The following is a 17,220-nucleotide window of genomic DNA, read 5'->3' on the forward strand; positions in this document are numbered from 1 at the left end:
AATCAGAAGCACACAATAAAGAAGAATCCTGTACATTTGACAAAACCAAAATAATAAATATAAACTAGCACAAAAAGAAGTATTCACCATACCTCATTTGCATAAAAGTCGGAGCTATTGACCATTTTTCAATTATTCCATAATATAAAGAAATGTCTAGCTACTTGCTAGACATTTCTTTTTTGAGTATGCCGACTTCTTCTTCACATCTTTTCAACAGCTCTAATTCAATCAGAACAGCTCTTTTAAATTTCATCGACAATCCTTTAAAAAATACGATGTAGTATATATTGAGAGATATTTTTGTGTAACAACATTTTTGGTGTTGCCACTATTTTTTAAGCCCTACAGTACCTCTATCCGAATGTTTTCACAATGAGTGTAAAATCGTGATATACGAAGTGTCAAGAAATGAAACAACAATTCTACTTACCATCAATTCCGGTATTTTCCATCCATGGGATGACACTTCATGAAGTCTACCCATAGTTGAGAACTGTTTTGTGATGGCGGCATTGTAGCCAATAAATCCAATGCTAATTGACGTGTTCCTTCAAATCTGAAAAATTAGAAAATAAAGTATGATGACACAACATGTATCAATAAAAACGTATTGGAGTTTGTTTCACTATGCAAAATTCAAAACAACAAACACAATGTTTTTGAATATCAAGCCAAAAAAATCTGCAAATGAATTGACGTATTTTTTGAGATAAAAATATAGTATGTTACCTAATTCTAATAACCATATCCTAATACTGTATATATTTAGAAAAAAAAAACACATTGAGCAAAATATTTCAGCATCAAGCATTCGTTGTAAAATTTAAAAACTTTGAAAATTGTAAAATTTAAACCCTCTACTTCTATTTTATACATAAACAGTATTGGCTCGCAAGTTTTACTACCATACAATATCATTTTCAACATTTATAATTTTTATCAGAGTCTCCACAGATTTACATAATATGTAATTTATTTCTCCTTTTATTATCTGCCTTCTTTGTTTCTTGTTTGTCCTTATTTTCATTGCTTCTGCCCATGAAATAAGGTGTCGTTGTCCTTTTCGCTAGCTGTTGTTTTTTTTTTAATTTTTCACGGAGCAACATTCCCATTTTGCTAGTAGGATAATTCTTCGTTGAGATCCACTCTAGAGAGATATATTCAGATGATAGAATATATCTTACCTACTTTAATCATAGAAACTTTGCAAGATTGAATTAAATTGAAGAAGAATTAAGTGAAATTAAGTTTCATGAGATAAATTTTCGCCATGGCACCATTGTGTGATTGTCTCATGAAAAGTACATACACATTTTCAATGTGTTTATTGAAATTTCAACACGTTCTTGTTTCAATTATTCCTTTTGAAATTTACTATATTGGTCAGGAAGGAACCATTTTTAGCTCGAAATATAATTTTTCTGCACTTCACTCACAAGCTACTAAGATATACAACCACCTTCAATTTACATTCGCTCAGCGTTCATTTTTTTAAATCATGGAACAATATTCAGCAACCTTTCCCAACAAACTATCTGATTCTGATTACTTAAGTCTCAAATGATCTCCCATTATAGAAAACTTCATAGGCTGTTATTAAACAATTGATATTTTATACTCTTAGCCTTCTACTTTGTGTTTAGTACTCTAGTTATCCTTTTTAAGCAATTTAGTTTTGTGCGGTTGTCTATACCATGGCAAACAACTCTGTTTGTGAGTGACCACGGTAAAATATACAGTATGAATTGGTGCCCCCTTAACTCACCGCTGGAGGCAAAAAGAAGGTGAGATAACTCTTGTACGCGCCTAACTGGCTGGCCATCTCCAAAGGTTTTCAGTCTGTCTAGCCATAAATTTGACCAGGAGCTGGATGCGTTGTCTTTTCAAACCACCCTTATGACCATTTTTTCTTTCTCTATCAAAGAAAGCTTAAATAACTAGGCCAGCCATAAATTATAATATGAAATGTTGTGGAAGGTTGAGCTGGGTATCCTGGCTACAGCCTCTGCTGTCTAGTGTAAGTGGCGGCTTCTCAAGTTTGTAGATACCGATGATGGCGTAAATAAATAAATCTTAGTGTTATATTTCCTTGTCTGAAAACAAGGAAGAGGGTGGGGAAAGCGCCCTGCAGTGCAGCGGATAGACGCAGCAGCAAAGCAGAAGATTAGAATTATCAGTGATAGCATCGCAAAAGGTATAAATACTCGAGAGTTCAATAATCATTTGAGAAACGGTGATGCAAGATTTAAAGTTTTTCCTGGTTCAAATATTAAAAATTTGGGTCATTACTCTCTACCAACCTTAGTAGATGAGAATCCAGAAATAGTAGTTGTGCATGTTGGAATAAACGACTTGCTGGATATAAAGAGAAATAAATCATCAGTTAATGAAATTGCAGAAAAAATAATCAAACTATCACGCGTATACATCGATCATGGCGTCGAAAAAGTTTTTATTTCAAGTGTTGTTATCTGTACTCGTATTGATTTTGAGTTTATCAAATCGTTAAATCATATACTTGAGAACGAGGCAAAGAAATATGGCTATATTTTTATCGACAATAGTAATATTATGGAATCTAATTTATGGAAAGATGGATTACATCTAATGGAAAGTGGTAAAGTTTTGTTAGCTAATAATTTCTTATTTTATATAAATAATTTTTTAGGTCTGGATTTTATAGAAACGAATGTATACTGATTTCTGATAGGATAAGCACTGAACTTACGGCATCCTGCTCCCAGGGTGTAACACATCCATATGGGGTTACTTCTTCTGAATGCAATAAGGAATTAAATGATAAATTTGAGACTGACCAATCACATGATTCTACATATAATTTACAAAATTCTCTGAAAAATGTCTGTGATATTAGAATCAAAAATCCTTTCAATCTATTGATAGGATATTTGAATATAAATAGTTTAAGGAAAAAAATAATTGACTTAAGGGAAATCTTTGTGAAATTTGCTCCAGATTATTTTGTATTATCTGAAACAAAATTAGATAGTACTTTTCCAAATAGTCAATTTACTATTGATGATTATGAATTAAGATCTAGAAAAGATCGGGATAAAAATGGGGGTGGGCTAATTGAGTATGTAAAAAAGGGAGTGGTTTGTAAGCAAATAAACATAGCTAACCTTACAAGTAATGAAATTATATGTTCTGAGCTAAACGTCAGAAACAAAAAATGGACTATTATCACCCTTTATCGTCCACCACGTCATTCTAATCTTCAAAGTTTCTTTGAAGATTTGGAGAAAATTCTAAACAAAACACTCTCATTTTGTGATAACATCATTGTGATGGGGGACATAAACATTGATACTCATAATAAAAATGAAATAATAAATTATCATTACATAACTTCTCTTTGCGATACTTTTGACCTAAAAAACTTAGTCAAAGACAAAACATGTTTTGCAAGTGAACAAGGAACATCAATTGATGTTATTTTAACAAATAAACAAAGGTCTTTTCAAAGCACTATGGTTACTGAGACTGGACTCAGTGACCATCATCTGATGATTACAACTTTTCTAAGATCTCATCTGGTAAGATTGAAACCAAAACTAATTGTTTATAGAAGTAACAGAAAGTTTGATAAGAGAAAGTTTCTTTCTGATGTTAGGAATACACGTTTTGATTTTAATGAAAATGACCCTGCTTCAAATTACGACCACTTGACAAAAACGTTTAGTTCTATTATTGAAAGCATGCCCCGTTAAAACAGAAACTGCTCAGGGGAAATGAAGCACCTTTTATGAATAAAGAACTTAGGCAAGCCATTTATACCAGGTCAAGATTTAAAAACCGATACAATAAAGATCCTACTGAAGAAAACAAGATTAACTATAAAAAACAACGAAATAAGTGTGTTGGACTCAGAAAGAAAGCCATAAAAATGTATTTTAAAAATGTTATAGTTTCTGGGATTGTAGAAAATAAAACTTTTTGGAAAACTATTAAGCCGTTTATAACCAATAAAAGTGGTTTGAACAATGATAACATTATGATTATCAAAGATGGTGCTCAGATAACCAATGACAGTGAGCTTGCTGAATTATTTAATGAACACTATATTAACATTGTAAAAAAAAGTAGTGGAACCAAGCCAATATCAATTGATTATCGAAATTCCTTAGACAAAGAGAGACTAATTAATGAGATAATTAAAACATACGAGAGTCATCCGAGTATTGTCAAAATTAAAGCCTGCAACGAAAATATAAATTTTGCTTTGAGGAGGTAGATGACAACACAATCAAAAAACTTTTTACTAATTTAAACATAAATTCCTCTCCAGGTAGAGACAAAATACCCCCAAAGCTTGTGAAGTTAGCTAGTGAATATCTGATTGGCCCATTGAAAAATGCTATAAACAGCAGCATAAAATTGAATATTTTTCCCGATGGAGCTAAACGTGCAACGGTAGCACCTCTTGACAAAGGAGGCAAAGACAAACATAGCATTAAAATTTTTAGACCTGTCAGTGTGTTGAATGTATTTTCAAAATTCTATGAAAACATAATGAAGGATCAAATCATGTCTTTCATAGAATCGAAACTTTCAATATTTTTGTCAGCCTATCGGAAAAACTATAACACACAGCATGTCTTAATTCGTTTACTAGAAGAATGAAAAAAAAAACTTGATAAGAATTACGTGGTTGGTGCAGTCTTAATGGATCTATCAAAAGCTTTCGATTGCGTGCCACATGATTTACTAATCGCTAAACTTGAGGCATATGGATTTGAAATTAATGCCCTGAAATTTGTCCTGTCATACCTAACAAATAGAGAACAATCTACTCGTATAAACGGACACTACAGTCTTTTCCAAATGATTCTTTCAGGCGTGCCGCAAGGATCAATCTTAGGCCCGATAATTTTTAATATTTTTCTTAACGATATTTTTCTTTTTATAACCAGAAGTGACCTACACAACTATGCTGATGATAATACATTGTCAAGCTTTTCCAATTCAATTCCAAACCTCATTAAAATTTTAGAAGGTGAGTCTGAGCAGGCGTTAGCATGGCTACATGAAAATAAAATGATTGCTAACCCTGACAAATTTCAATGCATTATAATCAGCAAAGATAGGATAGAAAACACAAGTAGTAAACTGATAAGAATCGGAGATAAAAACATATATTCGCAAGACGCAGTCAAACTGTTAGGAGTAAAATTGACAATAACCTTAGATTTGATCAGCACTTAAATGAGGTTTGCAAGAAAGCATCTGCGCAACTAAATGCTTTGTATAGATTTAAAAACATACTTCCTTTTAAAGCTAAGAGTGTCTTAGCAGAAAGTATTGTGTATTCAAACTTTAACTACTGCCCACTTATTTGGAATTTCTCATCTTCAAAATCACTTTCTAGGGTCGAAAAACTTCATAAGCGAGCCCTAAAATTTGTAGATAGCGAATATTCAGAGAGAAAAGAAATGTACATTTCTACCAAGAACAAAAGTAACTACATGAAAATTATGCGAATACGAAATCTATGTATAGAGATTTTTAAATCTCTTAATAATTTAAATCCGCCATTTATGTTAGACATCTTTCAACGCAGCGAAACAAACAGGCCAGTACGAAGTCAATATTTAAATAATCTTAAAACATTGAACTTTAATACAAAAAATTTTGGGGAAAAATGTCTTCGCTCATTGGGGCCTAAAATTTGGAATACTTTACCTTCCGAATTAAAAAGTTGTAACAGCCTTAAAAAATTTAAAACGAAACTAAAGGAGTATGATTTCAGTCACTCGGTCTATTTAAATATTTTTTCATAATTTTTATACATTTTTCATAAAACCATAAACAAATTTTTGTCGGATTTGATTAGTTTCCTGTATATTTATAAGTATGTATTTATTTATTTTTTTATATCAGGAAGCTATATGTACATAGTTATTTCTCCGACATTAAATAAATTAAGAAGAAGAAGAATGCGCTCCGTCCTGACATGGTCACCAGGTCTCTATATTATATGGATTCTCGGATCTCCTGAAAAAATCATCATTATATTCATTTTTTATACATATGGTCAATATATCAATATTGAAAAGCCCGTTCATTCCAGTACATATGGACATAATATCCATTCTACATTATCAATATATTGTCTGTTTTTTATAGTGAGTATGTTGTAAAGTCATAAGGAGAACATTTTAAACCTTGTCAAAACCCAACCCAACAACTTTACTATTCAAATCTGACTGTTCATATCTTCGTTGTCGAACCATTAAACAGCAATGTAAAGAGCCTTAACTTTTGATTAATCACGGTAGAAAAATTCGAAAGAGCTTAAATTTCTGATTTGTTTCCATTTTAAAAAAGCAGCAAAAGATAAATAAGAATCTCCTCCATATCGTTACTTATCGGTACTGGCATGGATAGAACTTGATGATGTGGTTACAAAAGACTGCCTAACAAAGCGTACGGCGGTTCTCATTATTAATGGCAATTAAAAATAATTACAATACCGCCATATCGAATTGAACCTTCGATTTTTTGTATATTAATGGAGCTTATTCTATAACACCGCAATTTTGCACACAAAGAGACAGAATAAGGGTATAACTGTATGAATTTTAAATTTTGATTTGATGTGGATTATTGTTTGTTGCAGTATGAAACTAATTACTGCACACCATGTTGTTCTTCCATTTGAACTACCTCCTTTTAAAGATATATTGGATAACTTTCATGGTTTTACAACAATAGACATTATTTGCTTGGAATTCACAAAATTCAATGTCACTCCAAATAAAAACACATCATAAAGCTTGTTGTTACAAAATTAATTGTGAGAAACCTAGCTAAGTATTACAGGTTTATTGAAACTGTTGTCTCCTTGAATTAACAAACTTTAGACTTTCGCCAAAGTTTTTATTAAAGTAAAGGGTGTAGCCAGCTATTTGAAAACTTTGTTGCAGTCAACTGGTATTTGGCTATTTTTGCTTTTTAGGCAAATTTTTTAAAAAATTCACGTTAATTTAAATACAACCTAGACCAGGGACGAGGTTGTATTATTATAACCTCGCTACGGACGTCGTTGTACTTATGTAACATAATACAAGTTAACCTGGGAAGAGGTCAGGGAAGGGCAACAAAAAGTTAGTATGTATCACTATGCTCGACAGCATGACTGCATGTATTAATGTAACTGTTTCTCTTTTATTACTTGCAGAGTAATGAATTATCCAATGGTATATGGCATTTACTTGCCATTTATAAAACAACGCCTCCATCCATGCCGTACGCATTTAATTTTTTGCAACGTGAAATTCATCCTTGAACAAAATTTAAAATTTTGGTTAAATACTGAGAATTAAAACGCAAAGGCCTACTAAATATCTTAAATTAACATTTAAGGTCGTTTTTGATCACATGAAAGGTGCACAACTGTTCTAAATTTTAACGAGCTTGTTCGAAAACGCATGCTGTACAAAAAAGCAAGGGGAAACTTTATTCTAGTCAGTACACAAGCAAGCGAACTGAATTAAGTAATAGGGGAAGATGTCCTGTTAGAGTAAATATTTAGGCAAGTAGCCAGGCCCATCCATACCTATACATGCAATACTGAAAACGAAATTTAGGAAACTATTCCCTCAATAAATACGATATTGAATGTATTGTGAAGCTAAACAAGGTAAAGCTTATTCTGATTAAAAAACAATTAGACGAGTAGCGAAACCTATCAATTCATCATTAAAAAAGTATTTTGGAGAATAACCTTACGCAATATAAAAAAGAACAGAATAAAAAAACGTCCAACGATCACTTTTTTCTATTCAAAAATCGAAAGGGCGAGTAGCACACGCGTGCGTATATCATTGCATATGCATACATCAAAGATTTTGTTAAAGCTCTCTCGCACCAAATGAAATGTTCAATGTTCTAGCAAGCGAATAAAAAAACCTTTCTTCTACTCTGTAAATAGGCAAAGGAGCAAAAGATCCTGCAATACAACCTAACAAAGAGATCTGATAAAAACGACATCGCGAAAGGTGAAGTATTAAATCTCTTGGTCGGCCAATTCCAGAAAAGACTTTATTTCACTCAGAAAACAGGCACGAGAGTGTGAGACCCATCCATACATTATTTAAAATGAGAATTTTGGAAGTTGCCTTTCACGCTGAATAAAAAGTTAGATATCCATCCATACACCACTAAAAAGGAGATTTAGATAATATCAGATGTCCTAACATGTGAATTCACACTAAGACTTTATCCCACTCAGCAAGGAGCAGGAACGGGGGAGACCGATTCATACCACCATACAATATTAAAAGGATATTTTGTGAAATACCTTCAGGCGGAAAAAACATACAGCATGTCGTAGCAGACCTGTGTATACAACATTAGTTCTCCTCAGTAAACAACCAAGAAAATGAGAGATCCATCCATACCTTATAAAAATAGAGATTCTATCGATATACATGCATCATTTAAAAAACGCATTTTTTTAACTTACACTTCTCCCGAATTAAATATTCAGCACGCCAACCTGGTAGAAAACTTTATGATGGGAGAAGGATCTCCCGAAACGTCGCCTACTAAACTATCATGTTCAAGAAATGATAAACTTTCCACAGTAATATGAATACTGAACAGACAAACCGAAATAATATCTTCAATAGAAAACTTTATGCTAGACACTAAACAAGGAGTGATGTTTGATGCCCATCCATACACCACTAAGAAGGAGATTTTGGAAAAAGTCGCAAATACGCTTCTACGAAATAATACATTAGATGTTCTAACAGCTCAATTCATGGAATACTTTATTTTTTATCTTAACGCAGTAAGTTTGCTGGAAGGTGGGACACCTATCCATACATTTATCAAAGGAGAGATATTGAAACAAGCAGTAGATTTGGATAACTATCCATACACAAAAAAAACGATATTTTAGAAAAATAATTGTGTGTCGTGTTTTTTTTGCTGTTTATAGGAAGCTGTGTAATTTGATTTTGAACTTTTAATATTTTTAAAACTAAAACCTCATGACAAAAATGATAAAAGTGTATATAGACTTCTTTTGTTCGTAGCTGTTCGAAAAACTAATATTACTAATATTTATAGGACATATTTTAATAGCAGACGATGTTTTATACTGTATAAATATTCATTATAAATAAATGAATGAATAAATGAATGAATAAAAAATGAATAAATAAATAAACTATTCGGAGGAACATAGTTATTAATATAGTGTAACTAGCTATGTAAAATTGAGTTATGACTGCATCTTTCACGTTTTACCGGCAATATTACTTGTCTACATTTAAAACGACGATATGGTTGCTACGAAGTTAAGTTATATTGTGCTGTACAAGACCCGTTCTTAAAGCTCTCTAGCCATTGAACGCTACGACTTTCTCATAATAACCTGCTGAAAATAGCTATTAGTTAATAATAGGGTAAATAGAATTTGATTTAGCTAATATTGGGTGTATTTCGACTCCTAAAAAGAAATAGTACTCTAGCATTTTTTTGCAAAGCAGGAAAATTTGTTGAGTTATTTCTAAAAGGTTTTTTAGTAATACCAATAGACCAAGGCAGTTCACAAGATAGTTAGCGTATTGCTCTGAATAGACCTGTCATCATGCTCCATCCATACTACACGAAGGTAGCGTAGTAGCACACAGTATGTTACAAAAACGTTTTTAAGGTCATTTCTTTTGTAAACATTATATTTAATTAACACGTATATACATACATTGCAATAAAATAATTTGTTGGTCTGTTTCTATAGCAAAATATCGCCGCTTTATCAAAAGAAAAATGCTATTCTGGTGATATATAAAGGTAGCAGAACTACACGTCGTAAAAAATGCGGGAAGTAGTTTCGCTAACTTTAGGATCCACTGATTGTAATTTTTCTTTTTTTTCCTTTTTATTTACATCATATGCTATTGGTAGCATCTAAAAATGCCATTTGACCAGTGTTCCAAAAACCTCTTGTGCATACATAACTCTCGATTCCTGAGAAACATTCGCTGTCCACTCGTTGAATTGCTCACCAGGTAACTGTTGTAGACACGGTTCAATACATTCATCATGACAAACTTCTTTTACTTACATCCCCGTGACATTACGGATTTCATTATGTCTAAGCGAAACGAAGCCACATTTTTTGCACGACAAAGCTTGATTAATTGTGAACTTGAAATTCGAATCAGAGCCCAGAAGCATAGCTTGGTAATTGTGTATCCCTCGTTCCTTAAAGGTAGTCAGTCGACTAGATACATTGCTTTTTGGTTGATATCGTTCATTCTGACTTCCTGCGTTCTCATTTGATTGACATGACATGATCGAGAATGAAACTAATCTTAGCAATTTATTTTGTTTAATTGGTTTTTCTTTTGTTTTAATTCTGGATCTTCTTCATATTGTCGAGTCTGTTGTTTTATTTGTTTACCAAGATATTCAGTTATTTGTGATAAGTTTTAGAATATCGGTAAGACCACCAAGTTTAATCGGGAGTGACAGCGGTTGTCTTTCGTTTCTGTTTACTTTAATACATCCCGTCAGTGCTGGTATTAATTCGAATTCAATAACTACGAGTACTTCTTCCAATAATTGTGTGGTAGGTTCGCATACATTACGTTAATTTATGCTTGTAGCCAACCACTTTATGCCCCTTGCGACTCTGTCTTAGCAATTTTACTCAGCATCTTTAATTCATTAATCCAATCTGCAACTTTATCCAAAACATATCCATCTTTGAAGCTTCTAGAACCAATTACATTATTACATTATTACCAATTACATGTTACAAACTGCGGTGTAATAAATTAGTTTCCTCAAAAAATTATTTCTTAACTAAATTTTACTTATTGGATTTGATTTTCACATGGCAACTAGTTACTATAGCTCCGCAAAACCTGAATAACTGAACGTATATCCAAAATAAATTCCTTGCTTGTTTTTCTTTTCTTGTAGTTACCTCTTTTCTTGAAACTTTTGTTTGTAATAAATTTTGAATTGATTTGCATTATTGTTTGTTGCTGTATAAAACTAATTACACGCCATGTTGTTCTTCCATTTGAACTACCACCTTTTAAAGATGGATTGGATTTGAACCAATAACTTTCATGGTTTAACAACAATAGAAATATTTTTTAAATAACATAACATAGAAATACAAAAGGTCACACATATCAGCATTTATACAAAACTAATTTTGTTACCAGAACAATAATACTATATACACCGTCCACCGTCCAAAACTTCCTTATCCCACTCTTCCAAGAATCATTATCACCAAAGTTATGTTGGGTTTTACCTGCATTAGAAATACAAAAAAACCTAAAGAAGCAAAAATCAAACCACACTGCCATTACTACCAAATTGATTAACATAAAAAGCAAAGTATAAATTAGAACAAAAGAATCCCAAGAAGAGTTGTGAACAAAAAAACATTGTGCATCATCATTAAATTAAAGCAACAGAAATTTACCTAGTTTTTAAAATCATTACACTGTAAAACTAATTCCACCACTCCACGATTTTGTTTTAATGTGAGGGGTGGTAATTGTAATATCTCGTAAAAAGGAACTCATGAAAACGTGTCTTATATCAACAAAATATTTTCTGTACTGCCGAAGCATCTAAAAAGTATACATCTACATCACATTCGTCACACGTGGCTTTAAGAGTCACGTGTTAAAAATACATAAATAATTAACACTCCCCACCAAAAACGATGATGTCATCTTCGTTTATAAAGTCAATTTTATTTTGGTCGTTATCTTCCTTGTCATTCTCGTAGTCGCGATCAGACTGTTCAACAGGATAAAGTTTGTTCAAAGTGCGTGTAATTATCGTTTTACGATTGTTGTTAGTTGCGACTAATACCTTTGCTGCACGTATACGAGCGTCCTTGCTTTTCAACAATTTCCTTACTCTACCTATCTTCCATTTTGCTCTAACATCATCGTGTATAAGAACAACATCGTTTACTTTAATTTCGTAAGAGGACTGTAGCTTTTTCTTCTTCTGTTTGTGAAATTCGCATAAATCGACAACGTATTCATTTAACCAACGTTTCCAAAAATGATCGAGCACAGTTTTTATGTACTTCGCGCGAACTGTCAACTGCCAACTTTCGCCATCGTATTCTTCATAATCGATACTAACGTTTTTTCCGTATATTAATTGATTCGGAGTTAATGGACTTTCGTTAACATCGTCGTAAATAAACGTCAAAGGACGGTTATTAAGTATGCGTTCAATTGCTGACAAAATAGTCAACATCTCTTCATAATCAACTAAAGTTTTAAAAAGTACTTTTTTCAAACAACGTTTAAGAGACTGAATTAGCCTTTCGAAATATCCACCCTGCCAGGGGGCAGCTTCAATATTAAAACACCACTTAATGCCATGTGATGATGCAAAATGTTGAACTTCTTTACTAATAAAGTTAGAACCATTGTCTGAGTTGATAACTTTCGGAGCTCCATTTTTATTTACAAAACGTTTTAAAACATTAACACAAGTTGAAGCACACAAATCAGTACTAATATCCAAATAAACAGCTCTACTGCTAACACAAGTAATCAAACAAATCCACGCTTTATGTACATCAGAACGTGAATAAATATCTCGTATATACAACGGACCTGCATAATCGATTCCAATATTTGTGAAGGCAAAGTTCAACGATAAACGAAAATCAGGTAACGCAGAAGTACTTGGGTAAATAAACGCTTTACTTTCAAATCTTTTACACAATGTACAGTTACGTAATAAATTTCTAACAACTTGTCTGAGACGCGGTATCCAAAATTGTTTACGCACGTGACAAAGAGTGTCACGTGGTCCATTATGACCAACAGCACGATGTGAATCCGAAACAATAAGAGGCAAAAGCTCACATTGTGTAGGTAAAAACATTGGATGCCGAGTGTCGTATGGTAAAGGTGAATTTTGTACACGACCTTTACATCGCAGAACTCCATCGTCATCCTTAAAAAGACCAAGTTTCACTTTTTCTACTTCAAAATTCTTGTTATTCTGGACCTTCCACTGAAACAGTTTTAACCACTTGAATTTCGCAAACTTAATCTCTTCCACCGACAAATCTTCGGGCCACTCCCTTTTTGTTAGTAATAATGTGTTAGTAGTCTTCTTTTCATTTCTCTTCTTTTCTTCTTTACATCTTCTTATAAATCGTAATACATACGCCGTAACGCGCACCAATTTTTTAAAACTATTATAATTATCAACTTTAATGATCTCAGATAAACAAGCATCATTAACTACATCAGAGTCACTTTTTAAACACGTGAACTCTGTATTAACATTCAATGAAAGTTTCTCTTCACAGGAAGACTCCGGCAAGAACTTGTCTCCAACTTGCAGACGCGGCCACTCGTTTTCTGGTAAAGTTAGAAAACCTGGACCCTCAAACCAGAGACTCTTAGTGGAGAGCTTTAATGGCGAAGAACCTCTGGAACTAATATCGGCAGGATTAACATTAGTGCCAACTAATTTCAAGCATTTTACATCAAATAATCTTCTTATCTCAGTCAATCTATTTTGTACAAAAGGTTTATAAATTTTATCACTGTTTTTAATCCAAGAATACACAACACTAGAATCAATCCACGCAAATATACGTTCGATTGGATAAACATTGTTTAAAGCACGGGAGACTGTATCCAACAGTCTTGCTAACATTAAAGCTCCCAATAATTCTAAGCGAGGTATGGTTTGTGACTTAATTGGAGCAACACGCGATTTACTCGATACCAAAGCAGTTTTAATCTTACCGGATTCTGTTTCAAATCGAATATAAACACAACATCCGTATGCTGCTTTAGACGCGTCACTAAAACCATGTAATTGGACAGACTTATACGGATCGTTCTCATCATTATAACAATAATTTCTATCAATTTGAATAGAGGAGACTTCGTGTAACTCTTGCACAATACCTGACCATATCTCTAAGTGTTCTTCCGATAAAGGAGAATCCCACTTTACATTCTTAATATATAAATCTTGAAAAAAGGTTTTCATTTTAACGATAATAGGATTTATCAAGCCAAGTGGATCAAAAATTGACGCTATTGCTTGTAATACGTTGCGTTTCGTTGTATCGGGCTTCGCATGAAATTTCTGCTTTATCTCCTCAAAATTAAACCCAATTTTATCACTATCTTTAAGCCACTGTAATCCCAAAACTTTTGTTGTGTTGCCTTCATGGTTTACTTCAAGAGGCCCTTTGTAAAGTTCGTTAACGAGAGCTTCAAGTTTTGGAGCATTGGACTGAAATTTACGCATATTAAAACTTGCTTCTGCTAAACGATCTTTAACTTTACAATAAAACGTAAACCCTTCGTCAACATTTTTAGAGCCGCCATTTAAATCATCGACATGTAAAGAATTTAAAAATCGTTCGGTAAATTTAGGATCAATGTCATCATAATTTTTAATATGTTTCGAAAGTGTTGCGTTCAGCAAAAATGGCGAGGCTGTTAAACTAAATAAAACTCTACAAATTCGCCATTCCTCTAAAACGTTATTATCAAAATTGTCAAAGTCTATAGTATCAATGTTTTTAAACCACAAAAATCTTACATAGTCTCGATGGCCTGGAAACAAGGATATTTGTAGAAAAGCTTTTTCTATATCAGCAATAAAAGCTATGTTGTTGGCTCGAAATCTGGCTAAAACATCGAACAAAGGCGTGGCTATGGAGGGGCCAGGTTCCATACAATCGTTTAAAGAAGGACCATTTTTTTTGCACTCCCATCAAAAACCATGCGCACCTTCGTAGTTGTTTTTTCTTCCCGTATCACTGGCTTATGCGGCAAAAAATGAGTGTGTCCTACAACGTGTTCATCTGGTGCCTTTTCAATTATTTGGCAACTTTCTTGTTCTCGAATAATGTTATCGTATTGTTTCAACAATTCGCTTTTGTTTTTGAAAATTTTAATCATGTTTTTTAATCTTTGTTTTGAAAGATCATAGTTATCTTCAAGCAGATCGTGATCTTTTATGGGTAGCTTGACCTCATAACGATCTTTTTTAAATGTCACACCTGCTTCAATACCATGATCCGAAATCTCGTTTTCTTCTGATTTTTTAATTCCCATAGTCTCGATGTTCCAAAATCCCTGAACCAAGTCTTCAAGTGTTTTATTTTCACTCAACTCATTTTGCGCTTTTAAAACATGAGTATTAACAATGTTCACTGAAGTATCCAATTTAGTACCCATGACTCCGCCACTTAAAATATATCCCAGTTTTGATGAAATTGCTGTGGGCCCACCTTTGGTGCTACGTTTCATGTCGTTTTTCATAAAGGACCAATAATAATCCCCGCCAATCAAAATATCCACACTTAATGGTTGATTTTTTGGATTACTGTCTGCTAAATCGAGACGACACAGAAAAGGGTAGTTAGATTTTGCACCCTCGATGTTTTGGTTTGTCAAAGGATAGCATATTTCGGATACGAATGCGTTTACCGTAATATTTTCTTCGTCATTTTTCGTTTTAACGGTAAATCTAACCATGTCCAAAGTTTTGTTTTGTTTAGCTCCTCCAAACGTTTTAGGACACATTTGTTTTTTGTCGATTGTTTTCAATTTCAATTTTTCCGCCGCTTGCGGAGAAATGTATGACATATGTCCGCAGACGCAGTTTGTAACAAAACTGCGTTAAAATCACATTCAGTATTCGCCACGTTATTTGAAGTTCCCTCACCTTCATTCTGATCATTGCTATCCTGGTCTCGATTACCCTTATTGCAAATAGACACATGATGACGTCCCTTACATTTAAAACATTTCCATCTAACTGTGCAGTGTCTTGCTACATGACCTGACTGTAGACATAAAAAGCATAATCCTTTCCTTTTTAAAATGGAAGAGCGCGCAGTCGGTTTGGAAACAATAGAGCAAAATTGCGGTTTGTGCCCTGGGTTTTCACAAAAAGCACATTTTCTTTCTTTCGCATCGAAATTCCGTCGATTTCCAACATAAAGGGGAAGCACCAGAAAAACAAGGGCTTTCCTCCTGACCGGTTGAAACTTTTTCTCGCGCTTCTAATTCAGTTTTAAAAGCTTGCATAACCTCGCTTACTTTCCATGCGTTTTTTCCAAGTTGGCGACTAATAATCAGACGCAATTCTCCTGGCAGTTTTTGCAATAACACAGGTATAAGCATTGAGCCAAAGTTTTGAGATTCAACTCCTAAAGATTGTAAACTACGCACTTGCGCCTCAGTTATATCGAACAATTGGCGTAAATTACGAACGTCAGAAATAGCCATGACAGGCTCCAAGTTTAATAGTTTATTCATATGTCCTGAAATTATCATTTGCGAATCTCCGAAGCGATCTTTTAACAAATTTAAAGCAATCTCATAATTATCATTACTCAGTTTTAAACCGCCTATCGTAGATGCAGCATCTTTAACAACAAATCCTAACAAATAATTCATTTTTTCAACATTAGACAAGTGATCGTTTTTGTCAACTGCTGCTTCAAAAGAATCAATAAATGAAACCCAATTAGTTGGATCGCCATCAAATTTTTTTATTTCAATTTTTGGCAGTTTAATAGAGCTTGAAGCACTAACTGACCTCGTACTGACTGTGTCACTTCTATCTTCTTTTGATTTTAGGAAACAATCAAGTATTAGCAGTTCATTTCTTACCCGTACTTCAAAGTCACTACTTTCTTGAGCATCTTTTATTAATTGATCTTCCTCTTCAATAATTTCGGAAATCTCTTCCGTAATACTTAAAAATTTTCCAAGTTTGCTCTCTATGGTAGTGTTCAACGTTTGCAATAACGTAAGTTTTTCTTCTTGATAATGTTCATAACAAGGTTTTTTTTCTTCTCGTAAGTAATTTTCGATAACTTTTACTAACGTGTTTCTTATTCTTAACTTCTTTTCCAAAGGCAACATGTTTGTTTATAATACGTTCAAAATAAATAATACTCTGTTTCTTCTAACACGCACAACCACGTCTTCTTTCCTTTTTTAATATAATAAATAATTTAATAAATAACGTATAAATGATATCAAAACTATCCGGCTCGGTTTGACCATGTAATATCTCGTAAAAAGGAACTCATGAAAACGTGTCTTATATCAACAAAATATTTTCTGTACTGCCGAAGCATCTAAAAAGTTTACATTTACATCACATTCGTCACACGTGGCTTTAAGAGTCACGTGT

General features: G+C 33.2%; 2 protein-coding genes across 2 annotated transcripts; both read right to left on the bottom strand.

Annotated features, from left to right (window-relative positions):
- Positions 1–11,706: 11,706 nt before the first annotated feature.
- LOC130612911 (uncharacterized) lies at positions 11,707–14,742 on the bottom strand. The gene has a single exon (XM_057434245.1). It carries the CDS (start codon positions 14,740–14,742, stop codon positions 11,707–11,709), a length of 3,036 nt encoding a protein of 1,011 aa, XP_057290228.1.
- An 880-nt stretch (positions 14,743–15,622) lies between these two features.
- On the bottom strand, positions 15,623–16,946 carry LOC130612913 (uncharacterized). The gene is made up of 2 exons (XM_057434246.1): positions 15,973–16,946; positions 15,623–15,887 (listed from the first exon to the last, which is right to left on the bottom strand). The coding sequence occupies exons 1-2, from the start codon at positions 16,944–16,946 to the stop codon at positions 15,623–15,625; spliced, it is 1,239 nt and encodes a 412-aa protein (XP_057290229.1).
- Positions 16,947–17,220: the final 274 nt, after the last annotated feature.

The sequence above is a fragment of the Hydractinia symbiolongicarpus genome, chromosome 10 (assembly GCF_029227915.1).
Source record: "Hydractinia symbiolongicarpus strain clone_291-10 chromosome 10, HSymV2.1, whole genome shotgun sequence".
Taxonomy (NCBI): Eukaryota; Metazoa; Cnidaria; class Hydrozoa; order Anthoathecata; family Hydractiniidae; genus Hydractinia; species Hydractinia symbiolongicarpus.

What these genes read in the sequence shown, in the direction of transcription:
- LOC130612911 (XM_057434245.1), bottom strand. Translation starts at nt 14,742, where the DNA reads ATGGAACCTGGCCCCTCCATAGCCACGCCTTTGTTCGATGTTTTAGCC.
- LOC130612913 (XM_057434246.1), bottom strand. Translation starts at nt 16,946, where the DNA reads ATGTTGCCTTTGGAAAAGAAGTTAAGAATAAGAAACACGTTAGTAAAA. An exon ending in CGATGCGAAAGAAAGAAAAT is followed by an intron (nt 15,888 to 15,972) that starts GTGCTTTTTGTG and finishes CATTTTAAAAAG; the next exon opens with GAAAGGATTATGCTTTTTAT.